We start from the raw sequence: 19,483 nt of genomic DNA on the forward strand, positions 1-19,483 counted from the left end.
ACCCTGCCGTGGCAGGAGGAGGCTGCTGGGAGGAGGGTTCCGGGAGGAGGAGGGTTCTGGGAGGACAGTGGCTTGATGACATCGATGGTCAGCCCTGGGCTGGCTGCTGCCTGGGTCTGATCGCCGTGACGAGGGACCATCACAAAGGTTGTCAAGTCCCTCTTGCTCTAAGCTTCCAGTCCGGAGGGCGTGTGTTCCTGGGCTCCGCTGCGTTCTGGCTACAGCGGGTGCCGTGCGCGTGCTGGAGAGACTCACCAGGCCCGGGGCTCAGCGGCAGACAATCAGGGAGGGGCCGGACAGGGGGCGGCATCAGCGCTGGACAGTGCGTCCATGGAGGGGCGTGTGGAGGGGACACCGCCTCTGATGAGCACCCTGGGAGAAATCCGGGAAGGCTTCTGTGGGTGGTGGCATCTCAGCTGAGCATGGGACTCTGTGTCCAGGTAGAAAAGGCAGAGCAGACTGGAGTGCAGACCTCAGCGTAGCAAGGGCCCGGGCGCAGGCGCAGCTCTTCTCTACGCAGGAGGGAGCAGTACCCTGGAACCTCACCCGGGGAGTGTGGAAGTACACAGCCTGCGCACATTCCAGGCGGGGCACACCTGTGTGCACGTGTGTGCGCGTGCTTGTGTGTGACGCCTTGTGGGAGCAGGAAGCACTTGCATCAGCCCGCCTGCCCCCGAGTGCCCCGGCTCCCGAGCAGTGAGCACCAGCACGTCTAGGGACAGATGCTGGGATGTGGCTCCCACCCCGCACCTGAGCTCCAGACCAGAGATGGACTCAGGTGTGGGAACGAAGTGGGTGCCAGGTAAGGAGGTACCAGTTCAGGGGCAAGTGGAGAAGGTTCCAGAAAGCTTTTCACATTTCAACGTTTCTGGGTGGATGGCAGCTGCGGAGACGTGTGGCTGAGAGCAGCAGGGTCGCTCCTCCCGGGTGGGGGCCGTCCCCTGGCAGGAACGCCCCGCAGTGCCATGAGCATCGCCTGTGGTAAAGGACAAACCGACACGCGGTGACCTAGTGGGCTTGTTAAGGACGCGGTGCAGGCGGCGTCCCGTCCACACGCGGAGACACCGGGTGTTTGCAGGCAGCAAGCGGCGGCAGGATGAACCACTTAGGGAAGGTCGTGGCAGGTGGAGCCGCTCCCCAGGGGCAGCGCAGACGGCCTCAGGGCGCGGCGCATGTGCCTCGGGTGACTGTGGGGAGAGGCTGAAGTTGCCATCGGTATCCAGTCTGGGGGGACCTGGCGTGAGCAACCCCACTGGGCCCTGTTTTTTCTGTTTGCAAGAGTCGCTGCTTTACTTACTGTGTGTGCTTGTTCCCAGGGCCCCTCTGGAGCGCCCGGAGACAAGGGACCCCCGGTACAGTATGGATTCAGTGGGGGGCTGGCTTTGCCCGGGAGGACGCCTGCTCTCTCGGTGGAAGTGTCTTTTTAACTGGGGGGAGCAGGGGCTCATGTAGTCTGTAAACCTACAACCGGGCAGTGGCGGCTCCAGGAGGGGCATGGCCATGGTGGCGGGCAAGGCCGGGGCAGCGTCTGCTCCGCCGTCCCCCTGCGGTGGGGCGACAGTGTGGCCTGCGGACATCTCTCCCTTGCATGAGGATGGCCCTGGAGTCGTGAATTAGGCCAAAAAGCCAGAGGAACCTGCTCCGAGTCCTGGCTCCAGCGCGCCCAGCCACGTAGCGTGAGCTCACGAGCAGGCGTCCTTCCCCTGGGTGGTCGCCATGGCAGGCCCGGGCCTGCAGAGACCCGGACTGGGCACATGGGGGGGGCAGCGGGCCGGCTGTCGGCGGACATGTGTTCCTCTTCTTCTCTAGGGATCTCGAGGCTCACCTGGATTCCCCGGCCCCCAGGGACCAGCCGGCCAGGACGTAAGTAAAGAGACAGGGTCCCCACGGTCAGGGTTCTTGCACGCTCCCCGGAAGCCCGCCCTGCCGTCCCCTGGCTCCCTTGGCACACAGCGGCTTCGAGGCCTGGTCAGGGCTTCCCAGGGAGCCTCCTTCTCCAGCCCCTTCTCTGTCCCCACGGACATTTGGAGAGGTTTGCTCGTCTACCATTGTGCCCCATTCATGCATCCTGTCAAATTCTAGTTCGTGTGCTTGTGCTTTCCGTAGCCTCCCAGGCCGCTCCTCAGCGCCCCCTCCTTCTTGGTCCCTTTTCTTACACACCCAACTGGTCATTTCTGCTCCGGGCTGCTCAGATCCGGCACCCCCTCTCCATGGCTGGCTCCTGGCCCTCCTCCCACCCAGGGGGCTCCGGCGCATCCAGTGTTCCCAGGGTGCCCCTGTCCCTGCCTGTGGTCATCGCTCATCTCCGCTCCCTGGCCTTCGCTCGGCGGCCGGGCCCTCGGGGAAGGGATGGTGCGGGCGGGGCCGAGCTAAGAAGGGGCCGAGAAGGGAGGGCCCAGCGTGCTCTGCCCCTGTGGTCCTGGCTGCCCAGCGCCTGGACATTACTCCACGCGGACTCCCCCGCCCGTGGAGATGACCACGGGTCCTGCAGCGCGAAGACATCCGGCAGCAGGAGCAGAGCGTGCTCGTGGCCCTGCGCTGCCTCTTCCTGTCCCGGGGAGGGAGGACAAAGGGCCGCCCTCCCTCTCCGCCGGCTTCTAGTTCAGGGAGGAGAGTTGTCCCCTCGGCCCTGCCGCCAGATATCCTAACGTCCCGCCCCACTTCCAACACCATGTTCCTTCTTTTTAAATTTATGTGTTTGTTTTCTTACATCGCTGTTCATTTAGGGCAGCATCTGGCGCCTCCCCCGGCGTCGCCCCTGGGTTCTCCCACCACCACAGCCCTGCGACCCGCCCGCAGGCCCCGTTGCGCTTCCCGCCCCTGTTTCCACCCGTCTGCTCCTCCCCTGCTCCTGCCTCAGCTTTGCGGCTCGCAAGCTTTGTCCTCCCCCTGGCCTTAGTCCGGGTTCTCTGTGCTCCACACGTCCGTGCAGCCGCCCGCTGTTCCTCTCCCCCCGACGTGTCTCCGTGACCGTCACCCTCCCCGCCTGCGCCGACGTCCTCTGCGCCCGGTGACGGGGGCTCCCTCCTGCGGGCTGGCCCTTCCCCCTGTGCTTGGGAAAGAATGGTGGAAGTTATGATGTGTGTGTGTTTGCGTGTGGGTGTATATGCTGTGTTGTATGTTTGTGTGTGCGTGTGTGCACGCATGTGCATGTTTGCGTGTGTGTGCGCGAGACACTGGATGGATCGTTGTGGTTGTGAGTCAGGCAGGAGGACTAGGGCGGCGGCTTCCTCTTCTAAACGCACCACGCGTTCTCTTCTGGAGCCCTTGGATGCTCCTTCCAGAGCGGGAGGTTCCCGGCGCGAGTCTTCGAGGTCGGGCGGTGTTTCTCCCGCCGCATTGCGCTGGGCAGATGTGGGGGGTGCATGGGGGCTGCAAGCTTAGCTCAGCTGATGTTTCCTTTCTTTCTTCTTTAGGGTGTCCCAGGAAACCCAGGAGAAAGAGGGCCTCCTGGCAAGCCAGTATGTCAGCTAACTGTTCTGGACGAGTAACGGCAGCCAGGGCTCCGGCAAGATTAAAATGCGACTCAGACAGTTCAAGAGACTTTGAAAAGGGACTTTTAGAAATCTGTGAGTGGGGGTCCTAATCCGAGGCGCGGTGAAGCCGGAGACAACCGCGGTGGGGAGCTACGCTGCCAGGTTTCAGGTCAAGTGGGAGCGCGGGCGGTGGGAGAGAAGCAGCCCACGGGCGGGGAGCCGGGGCGCGTGGCCCAGAGCGGGGGAGCTGCGTCCCTCCTAGTTTCCCAATGGCACCGCTCCTCGGCCCAGCAGGACAGTGAGCCTGTAGCGCATTCCGGGGTGCAGCCTCCCGTCCCAGGCATGGAGGGAGGGGACACACGAGAGTGGACTCTGCATGCGGGCAGTGGCCTCACGCATTGCAGATTTCTAACTGGCCGTTTCCTGCCCCTTTGTTCAGGGATGCCAACCCTCCCAATGCCCGCTCCTCTAGGAGCAGAAACTTCTGTCCTCTCTCAGTGAAGGCAGGGGAAGCCCTGAAAGGCTGAGCCAGGATGGACAGTCCCAAGGGCGGGGTCCTCGGGTGTGGCCAGTCTCCCAGGTCCTAGACCTTCAGGCGGCCTCCGCTCGTTGGCCAGTGCTAGAGGCCAGCGGAGTCGGTGGCCAGGCCATGGGGGCTCACAGAGGGAACCGTGAGGCAGGTCTGGGAGAGCGGGGAGAGCGTGCAGATATCGGAGGATGGGTCCTGGGGAGGACACCTCTGGGATGGAAGGCTCAGGAGCCTCAGGTCTCAGGACGGAGACCGAAGTCTGGCTCCAGGAACCATGTGCTCACCTGGGCAGACACTTCATCTCAGGGTGGATCTGCAAGCCACCTGCTCCTCTGTAGGTGGGGCCTGCAAGCTAGGAACCCCGCCCGGAGCCTGCTGTGGGCTCAAGCTCTGCTCTCCCTCATCCAGACGGCTGGACGCGGCAGAGACCAGTGCGGGGTTCTTGCCTGTTTGGAAACTTTTCCAATGGGATGAGGAAAGGTCTTGCTGGCGGCTAGAGAGGACTTCCTCACTCACCCTTGCTCTCATAGAGTCCACTTCACGCCCGAGGGCCAGGCCCTGCTGAATCGGGTGGAAGAAGAAGGTGCAGCCAGAGCTAAACAGGGTTTGGGTGACCTCCGCCAAGCCAAGGTGTGGACACCTTGCTGCAAAGAGAACCAAGTCAGCAGAGTCCAGCTGCCAGTGTGGACAACTGCGCGTCACCCAGAGGGCACGGGGCGGGGGCGGCAGAATCAGAGAGGGAGGACAGGGGTTTGTGCTTGATGACTTTTAAATTTGCTGGAAAGAGCCCCCCGTGCTCACAGCCCAGCAGTCGCGCGGGTCTCTGTCCAACCCTCCTAGTCAGCTAGGCCTCGTTCAGGAGTCCCCAAGGCCATCCTCACGTTCAGAGACTCCCTAGAAGGACTCCCAGAATTCAGGAAAGCTGTGACTCTCACAGTCATGGTTATGACCGTGCGGAGACGCGCGCTGAGAGCAGCACGGGAGACTGAGGCTCGGCAGCACCCCTGAGAGCTGAGCCTCAGCGTCTCCTGGGAGCCTGCCCCAGCCAGCCCCCGGGCTTCGTCGTGGTGTGATGAGTGTTCTCGGGGATGCTCGGCCTTGCCAGCGAGGGACTCTCACCCAAACCTTGGTGTCCAGAGATTTTACGGGGGTCCCATAGTCGTGGGACCCCTGGGTTGATGGCCTTAGTGACGCAGTTGCTGGCCCCTCCAGAGGTCACTCTGACCCAGGGACCCCACCCTAAATCACAGCCTCAGCGTCAGCTGCCTAACTTGGCCAAGACGCTAGGTAAACAAAGAGACCTTCTCAGGAAGGGCACCCCAAAGCTCAGAGGTTACCCTCGGGAGCCGGAAGGAGCGCACCTCTCTGGAATGGGTAGGATGCCCAGGCTGCTGGCTAACCCTTGCCTGCCCGGCCCTCGCCCCCCAGCCTCCGTGGGTGGAGAACGGGGCCCTCGGTGCTGTGTTCGTGGGACTTGTGCCGAGAATCGCTCTGTCCGGAACTGTCTTCCCTAGAAGCAGAGGCTCTGGTGGGGGGGATTCTTGGGCCAATGATTGACTCTCAGGTGAGACCCACGTGGTGGGAGGGAGGAAGAGCCGGGGTGGGGGTGGGGGGTGCAAGGTGTCCTGGAGGGAGGAGCCACGGCCTCCCCATCTCGACCCCAGGGGCCGCTCTCACCCCCACCGCGGGCACTGGCTGTGCCCAGCTGGCGTTTCAGGCCTGTGTTCTGGCAGCTGGTGAAGGGCAGGTCGGAGTGAAGGGGACTCTGGGCACACACCGTCTCCCCCAGCTGCGGGGCCGTTAGCGCTCTTAGCCCTGCAGACTTGGAAGTGACCCAGCACGTGTGGCCGGGGGCTCAGAGGCTCATTCATGCGCCGTGGTGGTCAGCAGACACCACCCCAGGCAGGCCCCGTGCCTGTCTTCTCGAGACCTGGCTTGCGAGAGCTGCAGCCGTGAGGTGTCCCCAAGGTCGCGTGCACCTGCACGAAAAACTCACTCCTTGTTCTCTCCCTTCGCTGCCACCTCTGGCCGCGTGGCCTAAACGCTCACTACACAGAGAACTCGACCCACAGCGGGACAAGGTCCCAGTGCATAAAAATGTCCCGATGTGGACAATGTGAACCCTCTGCTCTTAACTCCCCGCGGAGAAACAATCTTCAAAATAAAGCCTCTTTCCCCTTTTAATGTTTTGATAAATGAGTATTGCAGAGGTTGCCTTCCCCGGAGGCTCGCTCAGGCCACTCAGCTTTGGGCTTAGCGTCCGCAGCACAAACCAACTCTCTTCAGGGCTGGTTGCTTCCTCGCACCCCCAAATCCAAGTCTTTCCAACCCCAGGACCTCTTGATTTTCTCCACTTGCGATAGTCAGAGGGTTGAACGACTTCTGTGGCTCCAGCTTCGGGAGGTCGAGGGACTGTCTGAAGCACCGATCTGAGTTAAATCTTGTGCTTCAAAGACCCGCACCGCCCACAGATGCTTGGGATGCATGTGTGCACGTGTGTGTGCACGTGTGCCTCTGTGTATTCATTTATTTTTACTTTGACAGGGCGTCTCTCCGCTGCTGTCTCCAGAGGACATAAAGCTCTTGGTGAAGGTAAAAGCATGACGTCACTGTGCATGCGCTTTGGAGCTGGGGATGGGGCGCGAGATTGCATTTTGGAGCTTGAGCACCTGTGTGACTGCATTCCAGGAACACTGGGTGAGAGCTGCCGGTGTGCCCACAGCGTGCTAATCCAGCCCAGTAAGAGGGTTGCTGGCTACCTGTCAGCTCACATCTAAGTTAATTAAATGAGGTTCAATTCAAATACGGGTCCTGTCCACACTAGCCACGTCCCAAGTGCGTGACGGCCACGCGTGCCTGCCGGCCGCCCGGGACAGTGCACGAGGAGGGCCCCGTTCTCCCGGGCAGTGCTGTGCTGGCCCTGGGTGTGCATCTCGTGCTCGCTGCTCACAATGATTCCTTGAGGGCTGCACGCTTCATGTTCCTGTTTCGTGCCCGAGGAGCCTGGCACTGTAAGGGTCAGGGACTTTCCGAGACTAGAATCTGCTGCTCGCTGACTCCATAGACAGACTTGTAAGCCCACGACGGTCAGCCTCGCGTTCTGGAGAGAGGGCCTGGCCGAGTGGGGCGGCGGGTGTGGGCTGCTGGGCCTTTAGTGTGGGTGCGAGTGCAGGGCTCCGTCTACTCTCCGTGAGCGGCGAGGATGTTCTTTCTGCCAAGATGGGGCAGGGCACGCTGATGGCCAGGCACTTGGCCAAGGACCTCGGGTCCTAACTGGCAAAGGCCTGGGGACAGCAAGGCAGAGGTGGGGTGAGACTTACAGCTCAGACGGAGCCACGCCGCCCTCTGGGGAGGCCCCTCTGCTGCCGCTCCTCCCAGCCTCGTCTTAGTTTGGGTGAAGCTTGACACTGGGTCTGTGTGATCAGCCCTTCCTCACTTCCTGCGCAAGAGAGCGCCCCTGGGTGACGCCAGAGAGTGCCCAGTTCACTCCTGACAGCACGAGAGGAGACGGGAGGAGAAAACCACAGCAGCCTGGGGTGTTTCATCTCACCACCTACAAGGCGCCTTGCTGGCTAATTATACATTCTATTAAAAATGAATAGTAATAGAACAGTCTTTCCTGATTTTTATTGACGAGAGGGTTTTCTCCATGGCCCAGGGCCTGACGACTAATCATTAAGTATTGATTCAGGCCCTGCCCGTTACAGGCTTCTGTTAGCCTGGGTCGTTTGTCACCATTCCGTCACTCGGGCAGAGCTGGGTTTGCATCCGACCCTGTCCCTGTTCCACCTCCCAGGACGTCAGCTCAAGGCGTCCCGACCTCCACCCCAGAGGCAGCAGAAGCGAGGCTGTGAGGTTATCAGGCTTCATGGCTGCAGCATTGAGCTACGTAGTCAAATCACTATCTCTTAACTGCCGCTGCCACCAGTGTGCCCTCCAAGCAGACGCCGCGGCCAGAATCCCTGCTGCCCACTGCCCACGCCCACGCGTCCGTCCATCTCCGCGCGGGCCGGTGCTCGTGGATGCGTCTCCTTTTAAGGCACTCTGAGACAGGCGGGAGCTGGGCGCAGCCCTCCCAGATGAAAACTGGCAGCTGCAAATAGCACCCTCAGCTCATCTCCTTCACCCTTGCTTCATGTGCCCCAGCATCTGGCAGTGCCCACCTCCAAAACCAAAGCTCAGCGCTTCTCAAGCCACCCACAGAGGCAACGCTGGGCAGGGTGCGCAGAGACAGAGTGGTGCCCTCCGGCTTCTGGAGCACACGCTGCCCCGCTGCCCTGGGGCCAGGGTGGGGGTGGGGTTCAGACCGAGTCCACAGCAAGACAAATGCTTGCTCAGCGGGCATCTGGGATAGAATCTGCCCCAGCTTGAGGCAGCGGGAAGAGATCTCCAAGGAGGCGGCATCTAGAGGGTCTGTAAGGACTCAGTAAGAACAAAGCAAGTGAAAGTGGGTGGTTATTCAGCTGCTTTTGTGCAGAAGCCCCTTCCGCTCTGAGCTAGAGACCCAAAGGGATGCCAGCCGGGGCGCCAACGCAGCGATGTGAGGGGGGTGTCTCTCCAAGCACTTCGCGGCCACTCCAGTGCAGCGAATCCATCAGAGCCGCATGCCCTGGGCCTTGTCTCGCCTAGGGGCTCCTCGGTGGTGCCCCAGGGAGAGAGAGAGTTCTGGCCAGATGAGCACGCAGGGGCTGGCGTGGCCCAGAGAGTGCTTGGCCTGCGAGTCTTGGTACCTTCCGTGCTCCAGGCTGCAGAACATGGGGATGACACAGGCAAGTCAGAAAACAACCTCCTTGGGCTTGAGAGAACTTGGATCCACCTCAGAGAAGAGGGGTTGGCAGAACTTACCACCTGCTCTGGGCAAAGAAGAGCCCAGCCACAGCCGGGGAGTCCCGAGGGTGGCACCTGCTGCTGTGCCTGTTCTGCCTCTTTGTCCAGAACCCGCTGGGGCAAGCCTACACGACGGGGACCTCGGCTCCCAGCTTTGTTTTGCCTCTAGGCTTCGGGACAGAGCTTGCTACCTCTAGCAATACTAAACCTTTGCATTAAGTCTGCTCCTATTGTTTTCATTTACGAATTTACTTGCCTCTCAAGAGTGTACATTGCAGTTTTTATGCAAGGTTTCCATTGCATCGATCCCAGTATCTAGTTCTAGATCATTCCTACCACCCAAGAAACAAAGTCCTGTATCCACTAGCAGGCCCTCTCCACCCTCCCCGAGCCCTGTCCTTGACAACGGCGCACTGTTTTCCGTGTGCGCGCATCGCCCTGCGCCGCGCGCTTGCTGGGAGCGGAATCGGGCGAGAGACACAGGGCCCCGCCACAGGCCCTGCAAACGCAGCTGCCTCTCATCGTGCGAGTGTTCATGTTCACCAGCGCCCTTTGCAGCTTTTAAGCAAAAGTTTAAAATTTTGTTCAAATTCCATTTATCCACTTTTTTCTTTTGTTGCTTATGCCTTGGGTCCTATCTAAACGCCTGCGCCTTGTCGAAGGTCGCGTGGATTTGAGCCTCACCTGAGAGTCTTTGTGGCAGCCGCTCCCAGGTGGCAGGGCATTTACTTGTAACCACCTGGTCTCGGGCCGTATTCCCAGCCGTCTGGCCGGACCCAGGAGGGAGAGATGATGTCATGACCCAGATCTGCCAGCAAGGAAAGCTAATTTAAGGTTAAGAGAGCGAGAAAGGCAACGTTTGACGCCAAGGGTCAGCTTGTGGCTCAGCCCGCCTGTTTGTTGCCGTCATCTGCTGCCCGGGGGGCGCTGGTGCTTCGCGGTAGCTGTGCTGTCATTTGGTCTCTTCCAGGACATGTGCCACGACTGCCCGCCTGGGCCCCCAGGCCTCCCTGGGATGCCAGGCTTTAAAGGGGACAAAGGTCTTCAGGGAAAGCCAGGGAGAGAAGGCCCAGAAGGGAAAAAGGTAAGGAGAAAAGATCTAGGCTTTTCCATAGCAGTGAAATGTGATGCAATGAATGTAATCAACACGGCCTCTCTGGGCGAGTGTGAGTGGCCTGCTCAAGGACGTGCCTGGGGGCCGGGTCATCCGGGCCGGGTCATCGGGGCCGGGTCATCGGGACCTGGCTGCCGCACCGACGGACCCTCACCCACGTAAGTCACGGGTAGCCCATGAATGCACAACCGCACCCCCTAAGGCCACCACCAGCCCCCACACTTTGCTCAGACACCGGGGGTAGGGTGGGAGTGGGAGACCCGCGGGGTGGCAGTGAAATGTTGGGTGTGCTCAGGGCTTGCTGGCGCCTGGGTATGGGCTCCAGTCACTCATCTTGTGTTTTCCTTTCTTCTGTCCCTGCTGCAGGGAGATGCTGGGCCCAGAGGCCTCCCGGGGCCCCCAGGGGTAGCTGGACCTCAGGTCAGTGAGCCTTCGTCAACACCCTCTGTGCCCCTCAGCCTCGCGTCCACCGGGCGCTGCGTCTCTCTGGTTGATCTGAGTGTGAGGGAGAGTGATTCCAGGGCGAAGGAATCAGGGCTGTAAAGTCAAACCCCAACATTTAGGGTCTATCCATGGGTCTAACTATCTCGTGACCTTGCTCAAGGTCACGTCCACTTGCCGAGCGTCAGGCTGCTCGTCTACAAGCGCGTGCCTGGCTGGGATGCGGAAGGAGCCACAGGCTGCATGTGCGGCTCTTCCAGGTGGAGACGTGAACTTTGGGCTCAGGCAGCTCCAAGATCGAGTCCCAGCCCTGAGCAGCTTTAGGTCAAATCCCTGCTCTTTCTGGGCCTCCATTTTCATGCACTGATGACAAGAATGAAAGAAAACTTCAGAGACTTGTGAAGCTGAGCGCCAAAACAGTCTAGCAGTCTAGCATTCAATTAAGACATCTTTCTAGAGAGCGCTTTGCAGAGGCAAGTGCATATTTTACCTCTCACCCTAATGGTGACGCGCCCTCTGAGACCAGCGGGATGACTCAGTGGTTTCACAGCCAAGGAGCCAGTCCCGGAGCCGGCAGGTGGGTCTGGACATCGGAGCAGGTACATGGCTGTGGTTCTTGGGAGTGAGAGTATTTTGCTCTAAGGAGAGACTGCTAAGTCTGGGGGTGAGGGCTGGGGTGGGTGGAGAGCACTGACCACACCCCAACCTTATTCCACTTCTGTTACCAGAATCTGGGTTCTGGAGCTCTCTGAGAAACAAATCACGGAGATCCTAATCCCGCAGGTGTCGAGTAAGAGCGGACAACAGCTATGCAGCTGAGTCTAAGGGCAGGACCCTCAGGGATGGGGTCCGCGTGCCGCTCCCAGAGGAGCAGGGGGAGACTATTGTTGCTGCTTGAACTCAGAGCCATGCAAGGGCTGGGGCCCTCCCTGCTCCTCTTCCCACAGGCGCCCCGTCTCTCCACCCCGCGATCTGGGTCTGTGAGCGCGTCTTGCTGGCTTCCATGTCATTAGCCTAGAAGGTTTCTTTGCGGTGAAAAATTTATTTCATCTTAAGTGTGTTTTGGGGACAGGTTCCTTCCTAGAGACAGGGACAGTCACTAGCAGGGGGTGGGTAAGTGACCTGACCTCGGTGCTCCAGTGGGCAAAATGCTGCTTTCTACTGCACAGTGCCGTGGTTGGCCCTAGCTGAGTGCCATGGAGTTTCCCGAGGCTCACGGGAACCCCTCTCCTGCCTCACCGACCCCCAACAGTGGTGCACCCAGGTGACATCACCGGCTCCCTTGTGTTGTCTGTGCCCCTGCATCCGGCACTTCGCCTGTGCTGATGCTCATGCAGGTCATTCTGTGGCCCAGCCAGGTGCAGAGCTGTGCCCCTCTAGAGGCGCAGGGCAAGATTTCCATAGGAAAGAGCCAGGAGCCAGACCCCAGGGCGGGAGTCCTGCTCCGCTCTGACCTCAGACCAAGTCCTTACCTTGGGCCTTACTGCCCCCTCTGGTGTTAAAAACCAAAATCCATCCAGATAAATGTAAAGGTCAAGTTGGCTTAATTGAACTTGTCGTGACCCAAGCAGCCTCCCCTTCGGCAGGGAGGCTTGGCTCTGCCAGGGTGAGAGGGTTTATGGTCTCAGAGAGAGAGGACAAGGGTTTTAGCAAAAGAAAAAGATTACTCAGGCAAAGCACCTGTCGGGGGTGGCAGAGGATTCACCGCATGGTCAGCCTCACTGGTGCCAGCCAGGAAACTCGTGGATTGACTGGGTTAGGATTGCACTTGGGGGGGCCCAGCATGAGCGACTCAATTTGGGGCCTATTCCCCTCTCCTTTTTAACACCAGTGAGCTGGAGAATAAGAGTGGGGACTTTACAGGCTGAGGACCGTGACAAACGGTGCGTGTGAGCTCTGCCAGCACTACCTCCTGTGCTCTTCCAGCTTCTGTGCTCACAGCCTGGGGCACGTCAGGGTTGCGGGCTGGGGGTGGGGGAGAGAACCAAAAGCCTCAGGAACCAAGGTAAAAAGGCTAATATTTTTAAAGTTAATTAAATCTATATTTTTTCAAGTCACAAAATTTTAAATAGAGACAAGGCTGTTAACTGGACTAAAATTCTCACTGATCAACAAAGTTTATTAGATCATCAAAGAGAGGATTCAAATCTGGGAAGGACTCGGGAAGATTTTGCTCTGTGAGACTGTCCCAACCTTCACAAGTTTGAATTTAGCTTGTAGGTAGACATAGTGAACTCTTGACTTTAAAAATATATTTATTCCTGACCCGGGGTGCTTCTGGTTCTAAGTTGTTTTGAACTAAAGCGATGCTGGGGTCTCCATGTGCACAGGAAGGTGATGCTGGGGTTTAAGCTCTTCCTCCTGAAAGAATGCGCTGCAGGATGCAAAGGCTGGGTGCTCATTGTTTCATCTTATGTATCTGGCTCCCTGGTCATTGGGGGTTGGGAAGCTGGTTTTCCTGGAAGGAGTAAAACTTGCATCACTGTTTCCAGACTTCAGGTCTATGCAGGTGCATTTGCTCCCCTGTCTGCTTGAGCAGGGAAGGAGGGGGGCCCCAGAACCTAACCCCAAGTCTACCCACTTGCCTCCCTGCTCCTAATCCCAGCCCTGTGCTTATTTATATATTGATATTTTGGGTAATTTTGCATTGGTTTTGACTTCTGAAACTATGGCGCTGGGATATAATTTATCTTGGATACGGAGGTTTCTGGAGCCCTTTACATTTCCACCTAAAGTGACTCTTACTTGCCCTATCCTCGGGTCATCCATCCCTGGAAAAATGGGGTTCCGGGTATGATTATTACTATTTAAAAGTCAGCAAGCAAGCATCAACACTGTACCTGTGGGATACCAGGCTGGCAAACCCCCAGTTGTCCAGCGGCTGGTTGGCACTTTAAGATACTTAGCGTTTTCTGTCCACGGACCTTATTGAGTCCTACAGGGTGTTTCCATAACCAAGACTCTTGCTTCAGGAATCACAGACAGCAGGCCTCAGCATGGAGGGAACACAACACTTTGCCTCAGGCGGTGTTGGGATGAGAGACACCAGCAAAGTGTAACGTTGTGCTATTTGCTGTGCATTATCCTTCCTTCCTGGCGTCACCAGCTCCATCCACGACACCCCTCCCCTGGAGGGCAATACAGGCTGGTAATTTCATCTGATCCTTAAGCAACCTTTGTTGTCAACTTGCTGGCAGCTGGGCTTAGTCTGTGTTGAGGAATGGATTTTATTCGGAGAAACAAATATAAAATCAGTTTGACAGATAAGGGGTTCCCCCCACTAAGTAGGGATTGATTCCTAGATCATTCCCACTCTGGCTTTAAGTGCTGGTGTCTTGGGATAATGGCTCTGCCTCTGTTCCTTTATAATTCATTTCAAGGGAGGGCTTGTTCTTAACCATATTCAGAAAACTGAAAGAATGACTCCATCCAGAAATAAAACAAAAATATCTATTGCATCCTAAAGACTGTGTTCTAACCTTTGACCTTGGGAGTCTTGTTGATCTTGAGGTGTTTTCGGAGCTGGGGGTCCAGCCTCTGTAAGGGCCAAGGGCAGATTACCTGCTGTAAAGGATTATCCCCTGAATAGGTAAGCATTGACTTAGGAGGTAAAGCTTATTTTTTTTTTAAATAAAGATCCACTGGGGATCTTTTTTTTCCCCCAAAAGATGTATTTATACAAGAACTGGGGTACAGGCTAGAGATGTGGGAGGATGAGAGAATTCACCAGAGACAGAGCAGGGAGCAGAACAGGCAGATAGACCGAAGACAGTGCTGCGGGGAGCAGCAGACAAGGCAGGAGAGGACTGCTGTGCTATGTTGGTTGCTCCCTGGCTGGCCAGGAATCGACCCAGCGCTGCAGAGGCTGTGGACAGCTTCACAGCATGGCACTCAACTCACTGCACCATTGGGGAGGCCCCCAGGAGGTAAAGCTTTTGTCCCACCATACAGATGGCAAAACCAAGGCTTAGCAAGATTGAGTGATAGTATTACACTATTAGTCAGCATAGCCAAGGTGAATCCCTGCTAGTCTAACTCCATGACCCCACTAATCGGTGCCCTATTATACTATAGTCCTGTGTTGATTAATGACATTTCAGTCAATGACAGACCATCTTTAATATGGAAGACCCAACAGGCCCTTTCATGGAAACCAGCTATGTAATGGGCTATACCATCTCGGTTTGTGTTATTACAATTCATGATGTTTGCACAAAGACAAAATCCCCTAAAGAGACACTTCTCCATGTGCTCCCTTTGTTAAGGGATGTGGTGACTGTAGTAATAACTTCCCATTAGCCCCAGCACCAAGGGGAGCAATACATGACTATCCTGGCAGTGCCACGAGCCCCAGCACCAAGGTCAGCTCCCAGAGGGGCGCGACAGGTGACAGGCCATTATCTCAGCACTAAGCACAGGTCCTAGTGGGCACAGGCTCCCTCTGGCCACTGCCTTGGCTGGTGTCCCTAGAATAGCTCCCCCTCAGCACCTCTTACTGTTGGAACAGGAGTGGCAGAGGAGTTAAATATCTTGCCTTGGTTCATGACTTCAACCCAAGCCAGTCTCTGCTCTTCATTGTTCCTACTGCCCAGAAAGCAGGTGGAAGGGCGATTTCATTTCCTCTCTGTTGGACTTCACTTCTCAGGCAGGATCTCTGCGGGACCTGCGGATGTGAAGATGAATCTGTAAACTGAAAATGTCACCTGAGGCAGAGCTCTTGGGACCATTGTTCCCATCCCTTGAAGCCCAGAGGCCCTGGGTGTTTGCTGGCCCCGTGCATCACTAAGAGGGTTTGGTTTGCTTGTTTGCAGTTGTGATCCAGCATCTGGGAAGTCAGCTGCCCCAAGATTTATCTTGCAGATTTGCAGCTACTCTGTCTGGCAGCTGTGCCTGGGAAGGTTAATGCCACTGTCAATTACAGATTTCCATTCTAGAGCTTTTAGACTTCATAAAACATGACTTTAAGGGACAGGTTATGACTTCTGTCCCCATGGAGGAAAAGAGGAGCAGGCTGGCAACCAGAGAGAAGACCCCCCTGGAAACACATTTTTCTGCAGAGTCAGAGTCAAAGTCTCCCCAGAATTGGAAAGGCTGTGATGCTATGATGCCACTCGTCTACCCTCCATAAAAAGCACTTGGTTTCCTCCTCATCTGCATGTCCCCCAGCCATAATGGGAGCCGGAGGGAATGAAAACACTCAATGAGCAGAAATTCCCACTGGGCAGTTCTGGGCGATTCTGGGGAGCCATTGGCACTTCCAGCAGAGGTCTTGGGCCCCATCCTGTCCAGAAGGGACCCAGAACATGTAGCCCATGTTCGCTGCATGAGCACAAGCCTCTAATTTCCCAAAGCTGCCTCAAATCTGAAAGGTTCTCACCGAGCAGCCCCTTAAAGAGTTCCTTCCAAGTCTGCAGGCACAGAGGTAGGTCGGACATGGGCTGTGCCTTCCAGCGCCTGCTGCTGTGCGGAGAAGAAAGATTCTTACAAGAGTCAGGCTGGGCTGGAGGCATCGAGAGCTGTGGGCGAGGGGAGGCTTTGGACATCGGTGGTTCCGCAGTTCACCTCTGTCTCTTACTAGCCAGGCTCGTTTTACTTACTAATTGTGGGACTTGGGCAGTTTTAGTTGACTTCTCTGAGCCTCAGAAACAGTTGAGGATTGACGAGGAGACGTTCACAGAGAGCAGGCACGGGCCCCCCCGTAAGACACATGGCCTCGTGAACGGCGCGTGGCTGCCCATCGCGGCTCTGTGTGAGGAGTAACAGACCTCAGGAGAGCGAACGACTTTCAGAGACAGCACGCCAGGGGGACACGGGATGCCTGTGAGGGCTGTTGAGGAGGTCGCGCTTTAGTCGCATTGGAAGGGTTGAGGCGGAGGGGGGTCTCCCACCCTCTGGCGGCTTCTCAGGTGAATAATCAAGAACATCAGAAAGAATCGATTTAATAGCATGTGTATAGAGGATCTACATGTCGTAAATTCAAAGAATAATTGCGGGGACCTGGATATTTATCCTGTGTTTAAGGACCTGGGGTGTCAAGGGCCGGGAACACTTCATAGGACAAACAAGATTCTGCCTGGGCTGACCTCATCTTTATTCTAAAAGTCAAGGTGAGATTCCCAGAGAGAGGATATGTCCACTGCTAAACCTGTCCCTGGGTGAGGACCCCGAGCAAGCATGCTGCTGGGTCAGCAGGGGGCCAGTGATTGCAGGAAAAAGGGGCAAAAAGGGGGCAGGAAGCCCCCAGGCTCCTCACTGCCCTTAAGTAGTCTGCGTTCTGTACGTGATGGTCATGGGTGTCCTCGGGTGCACGGGGTGGCCACTGACCTTGAGTTCATATCAAGAGGACACTCCTTGGAACAGACCTGTTCTGGGCAGGTTGAGAAAAGCTAGTCTCACTATTGGGGCGGCCAGCCCCAGGGAAGGTTAGGCAGAGACTCGCCAGCACCCCAGGAAGGTTTTCTAGGTGGAGAATCAGCACGCGGAATTTCAGGGACAAGGCTTAGCTGAGAGTAGCAGAAATTCATTCATTTGAGGACGTTTCGGCCCTGCCCACAACAGTTTCTAAAGCCCCCCAGAGAACTGCCCACGTGGTGGATTCACAAAGGCCAATGTCCTTCGAGAACCCTCCGATCTGAACATGACCTCTAATCATGCCAGTGCGCGCTTGGCACTGACAGCGCTGAGGAGGAAAGGCCACCACAGATGAAATAACATCTCCTCCCAACCAGAAAGCCTCCCGACAAAGGTAGAACAAGAAGAGGGCCCCTGTGATGTCAAACAAGCATCAAACCATGTGCTGTGCACCACGGGCCTTCTGCTCAGGCTTCAGGCTCACCCTCTCCTGTGGCCCAGCAGCCGTGGTCCACTGCACACAGGTCCTCAAGGTCAAGAGAGCTCAGGTGAGGGGCCTTGATGGCGCTGTCCATCACACACACTCATTCTGAGCACCGGGTGATGGCGGTGACCCCCGGTGTCCAGGGACCAGCGGGGGGCTCACCCCTTTGTGATGGGGGAGGGATTGTGACTTGGAACCAGGCGCTGCATTAAGTCAGTCTCCCACTTTCCCACTGGAGATGGGGTGCTGTCCTCACTGATGATTACATTCCAGAGATGCTCCCCAGATCTCTCAGAAAGACACCCTAGTCCTAGAGCTCGCAAAGGGCTTTCCTTAGCTTTTAAAAGGATTCACCTACATTTCAGACAGACAGAGAATTCACAAGCACAAGTTTTCCCAAGTAAATATTCTAAGAGAAGGGGTTGGGGAGAGAGTAACTTCCATTGCTTTTACTTATTAAAAAAAATTTTTTTAAAGATTTATTTATGTATACAAGAACTGGGGTGCAGGCCAGAGATGCAGGGGAGAGGTGTGAGAGGATTCACCAGAGACAGAGTGGGGAACAGGACAGACAGCCCGAGTGAAACACACTGCTGAGAGGAGCAGCGGGCGAGACAGGAGAGGTCTGCTGCGCCATGTGGGTTGCTCCCTGGCCGGCTGGGGATCGAACTCGTGCTGCAGAGGCTGCGGATTGCTTCATAGTGCAGTGCTTAACCCCTTGCGCCACCAGGGAAGTCCCCTTCCCTTGTTTTTAATGAAGCCCTTATAATGGCTCCCCAGTATACACCATCTGAGCTAGTGAGGGACTAGCAGTCTCTCTGGAATATAAACTCCAGGTGGGCGGGGGTTTGTCTAACTGGTTTGTGGATTGCTGCGACCCCAGGTACTTAGGACGGTCCCAGAGCATGGTCAGATTCCTGGACTGTAAGGGCAGTGCTGGCGACACCGTGAAACCAGTGGGAGGGGCGTCGTGCCCAGGAAAAGAGCTGGGAGTGTCACCTGGGTAGGGAGGGGCAGTTTGCATGCAGAGCCATCTGAGTTCTGTTCCAAATCTTGCTTTTTCCTAGCTGTGTGAGCTCAGGTGAGCAGCTTCACCTCTCTGGTCTTAAGAATTTTTACGTGTGTGTGTGTGTGTGTGTGTGCGCGCGCAGCATCAGTTGAGGACACAAAGAAATACATGGGACAGGCGCTCACATGGAAGGGCCTGCCGGGTGCTGGCAGCGTGGGGCTCTGGAAATGTCAGTCCTCTCGGGAAGGAAGTGCATCCGGCTGGGGGCGGCTGTGTTTGCTTTGATCCCGGCTGCAGCTGAGAGGGAGACAAGGACAACTGTGGCGCTCCTCTGGCTGCTGACATTTCCATTGTTGTGAGATGAGGGCTGAAGGCTCCCTGAGCTCAGACGGAGGACGGGAAGGAGAGGAAACCATTGACTTCTCCGGCAGCGGCCCTGCGTGTCGGGAGCCCTGTGCTGCGCCGCGTCACGTCTCCCCTTGATGTTTCCCGGTGCGGACGGACAGCAGGACCATCACATGCAGAGCTGTGGGAACAAGCGCCCTTGCCCTCTGCACCTGTTTTCTCCTCTCAGCAATGGCCCTTAGCTCTGGGCCGCGTTCCTCACTCAGGGATTCGGCCTCTTCACCCGGCCCCTTCCTAACACCCCCTGCGCGTGTCCTGCCTCCTCGGACCCTCGTCACCCTGGGGCTGCAGGAGCAGCTCTGCAATGAGGGCAGCCAGACAGGCTTCTGGTGGTTTCCATCACCCACAACCCATCCCAGCTGCAGAGGCTGGCGTGCCGGGGCTTTGTGAGGTGCACTCTGCCTGTCTCCCCGCACCGCTCTCCGCTCCCCACCTAGTTCCCCGCCCCCCTCTAAACCTCTCCAGCTGGATCCCCTCAGCCAGATCCCTCTCTCTGTGTCTGCCGACCCCGCGCCGGGCTCACCCGGACTGGGCGAGAGTGAGGAGGAGCGAACCAGTGAGCAGCGCACGCCTGGGCGAATGCAGGCGCGGGGCCTGATTTCTTCTGCAATGGAGCGCGAGCAAATTTTTCTTTTTTTTCTCCCAAGGGAAGCAAAGGAGAGCAGGGCGCGGATGGCGAGCCGGGGCAGAAAGGGGCTCAGGTAAGACCCGCCCCTGGTGGCTGCTCACCCCGAGGACGCCCCGCTTCTCTAAGCGACCTTTCGTCCCCCACGTCCGACGTCCTTCCTCGACGCGCCTCTGCCTGCGTGCAGCTCTCTGAAGCGCTCGTGTTCAGGATTTCCACCTC

General features: G+C 57.3%; 1 protein-coding gene and 1 long non-coding RNA gene across 5 annotated transcripts in view; one reads left to right on the forward strand and one right to left on the reverse strand.

Moving 5' to 3' along the window:
- LOC119236679 (uncharacterized) overlaps window positions 1-14,915 on the reverse strand; it is a 119,420-nt gene extending 104,505 nt beyond the window's left edge. The window contains exons 1-3 of one of the 3 annotated variants that reach the window (XR_005123155.1): window positions 14,877-14,915; window positions 13,228-13,595; window positions 12,461-12,845 (exon numbers count right to left, since the gene is read on the reverse strand). This is a non-coding gene — a long non-coding RNA (uncharacterized LOC119236679). Of the gene's footprint in view, window positions 1-12,460; window positions 12,846-13,227; window positions 13,596-13,866; window positions 13,948-14,876 lie in introns of those variants that run through there. The other 2 variants (XR_005123151.1, XR_008550503.1) reach the window with 2 other exon arrangements.
- The window catches only part of COL22A1 (collagen type XXII alpha 1 chain), a 155,960-nt gene that overhangs the window by 105,883 nt on the left and 30,594 nt on the right, over window positions 1-19,483 (forward strand). For both annotated transcript variants that reach the window (XM_037500558.2, XM_054691957.1), the window contains exons 41-47: window positions 1,317-1,352; window positions 1,810-1,863; window positions 3,417-3,461; window positions 6,550-6,597; window positions 9,803-9,916; window positions 10,313-10,366; window positions 19,284-19,337. In XM_037500558.2, coding sequence (XP_037356455.1) covers window positions 1,317-1,352; window positions 1,810-1,863; window positions 3,417-3,461; window positions 6,550-6,597; window positions 9,803-9,916; window positions 10,313-10,366; window positions 19,284-19,337 — 405 coding nt within the window. The remainder of the gene's footprint in view (window positions 1-1,316; window positions 1,353-1,809; window positions 1,864-3,416; window positions 3,462-6,549; window positions 6,598-9,802; window positions 9,917-10,312; window positions 10,367-19,283; window positions 19,338-19,483) is intronic.

This window comes from Talpa occidentalis, unplaced genomic scaffold (genome assembly GCF_014898055.3).
Source record: "Talpa occidentalis isolate TD23 unplaced genomic scaffold, MPIMG_talOcc4v2.1, whole genome shotgun sequence".
Taxonomy (NCBI): Eukaryota; Metazoa; Chordata; class Mammalia; order Eulipotyphla; family Talpidae; genus Talpa; species Talpa occidentalis.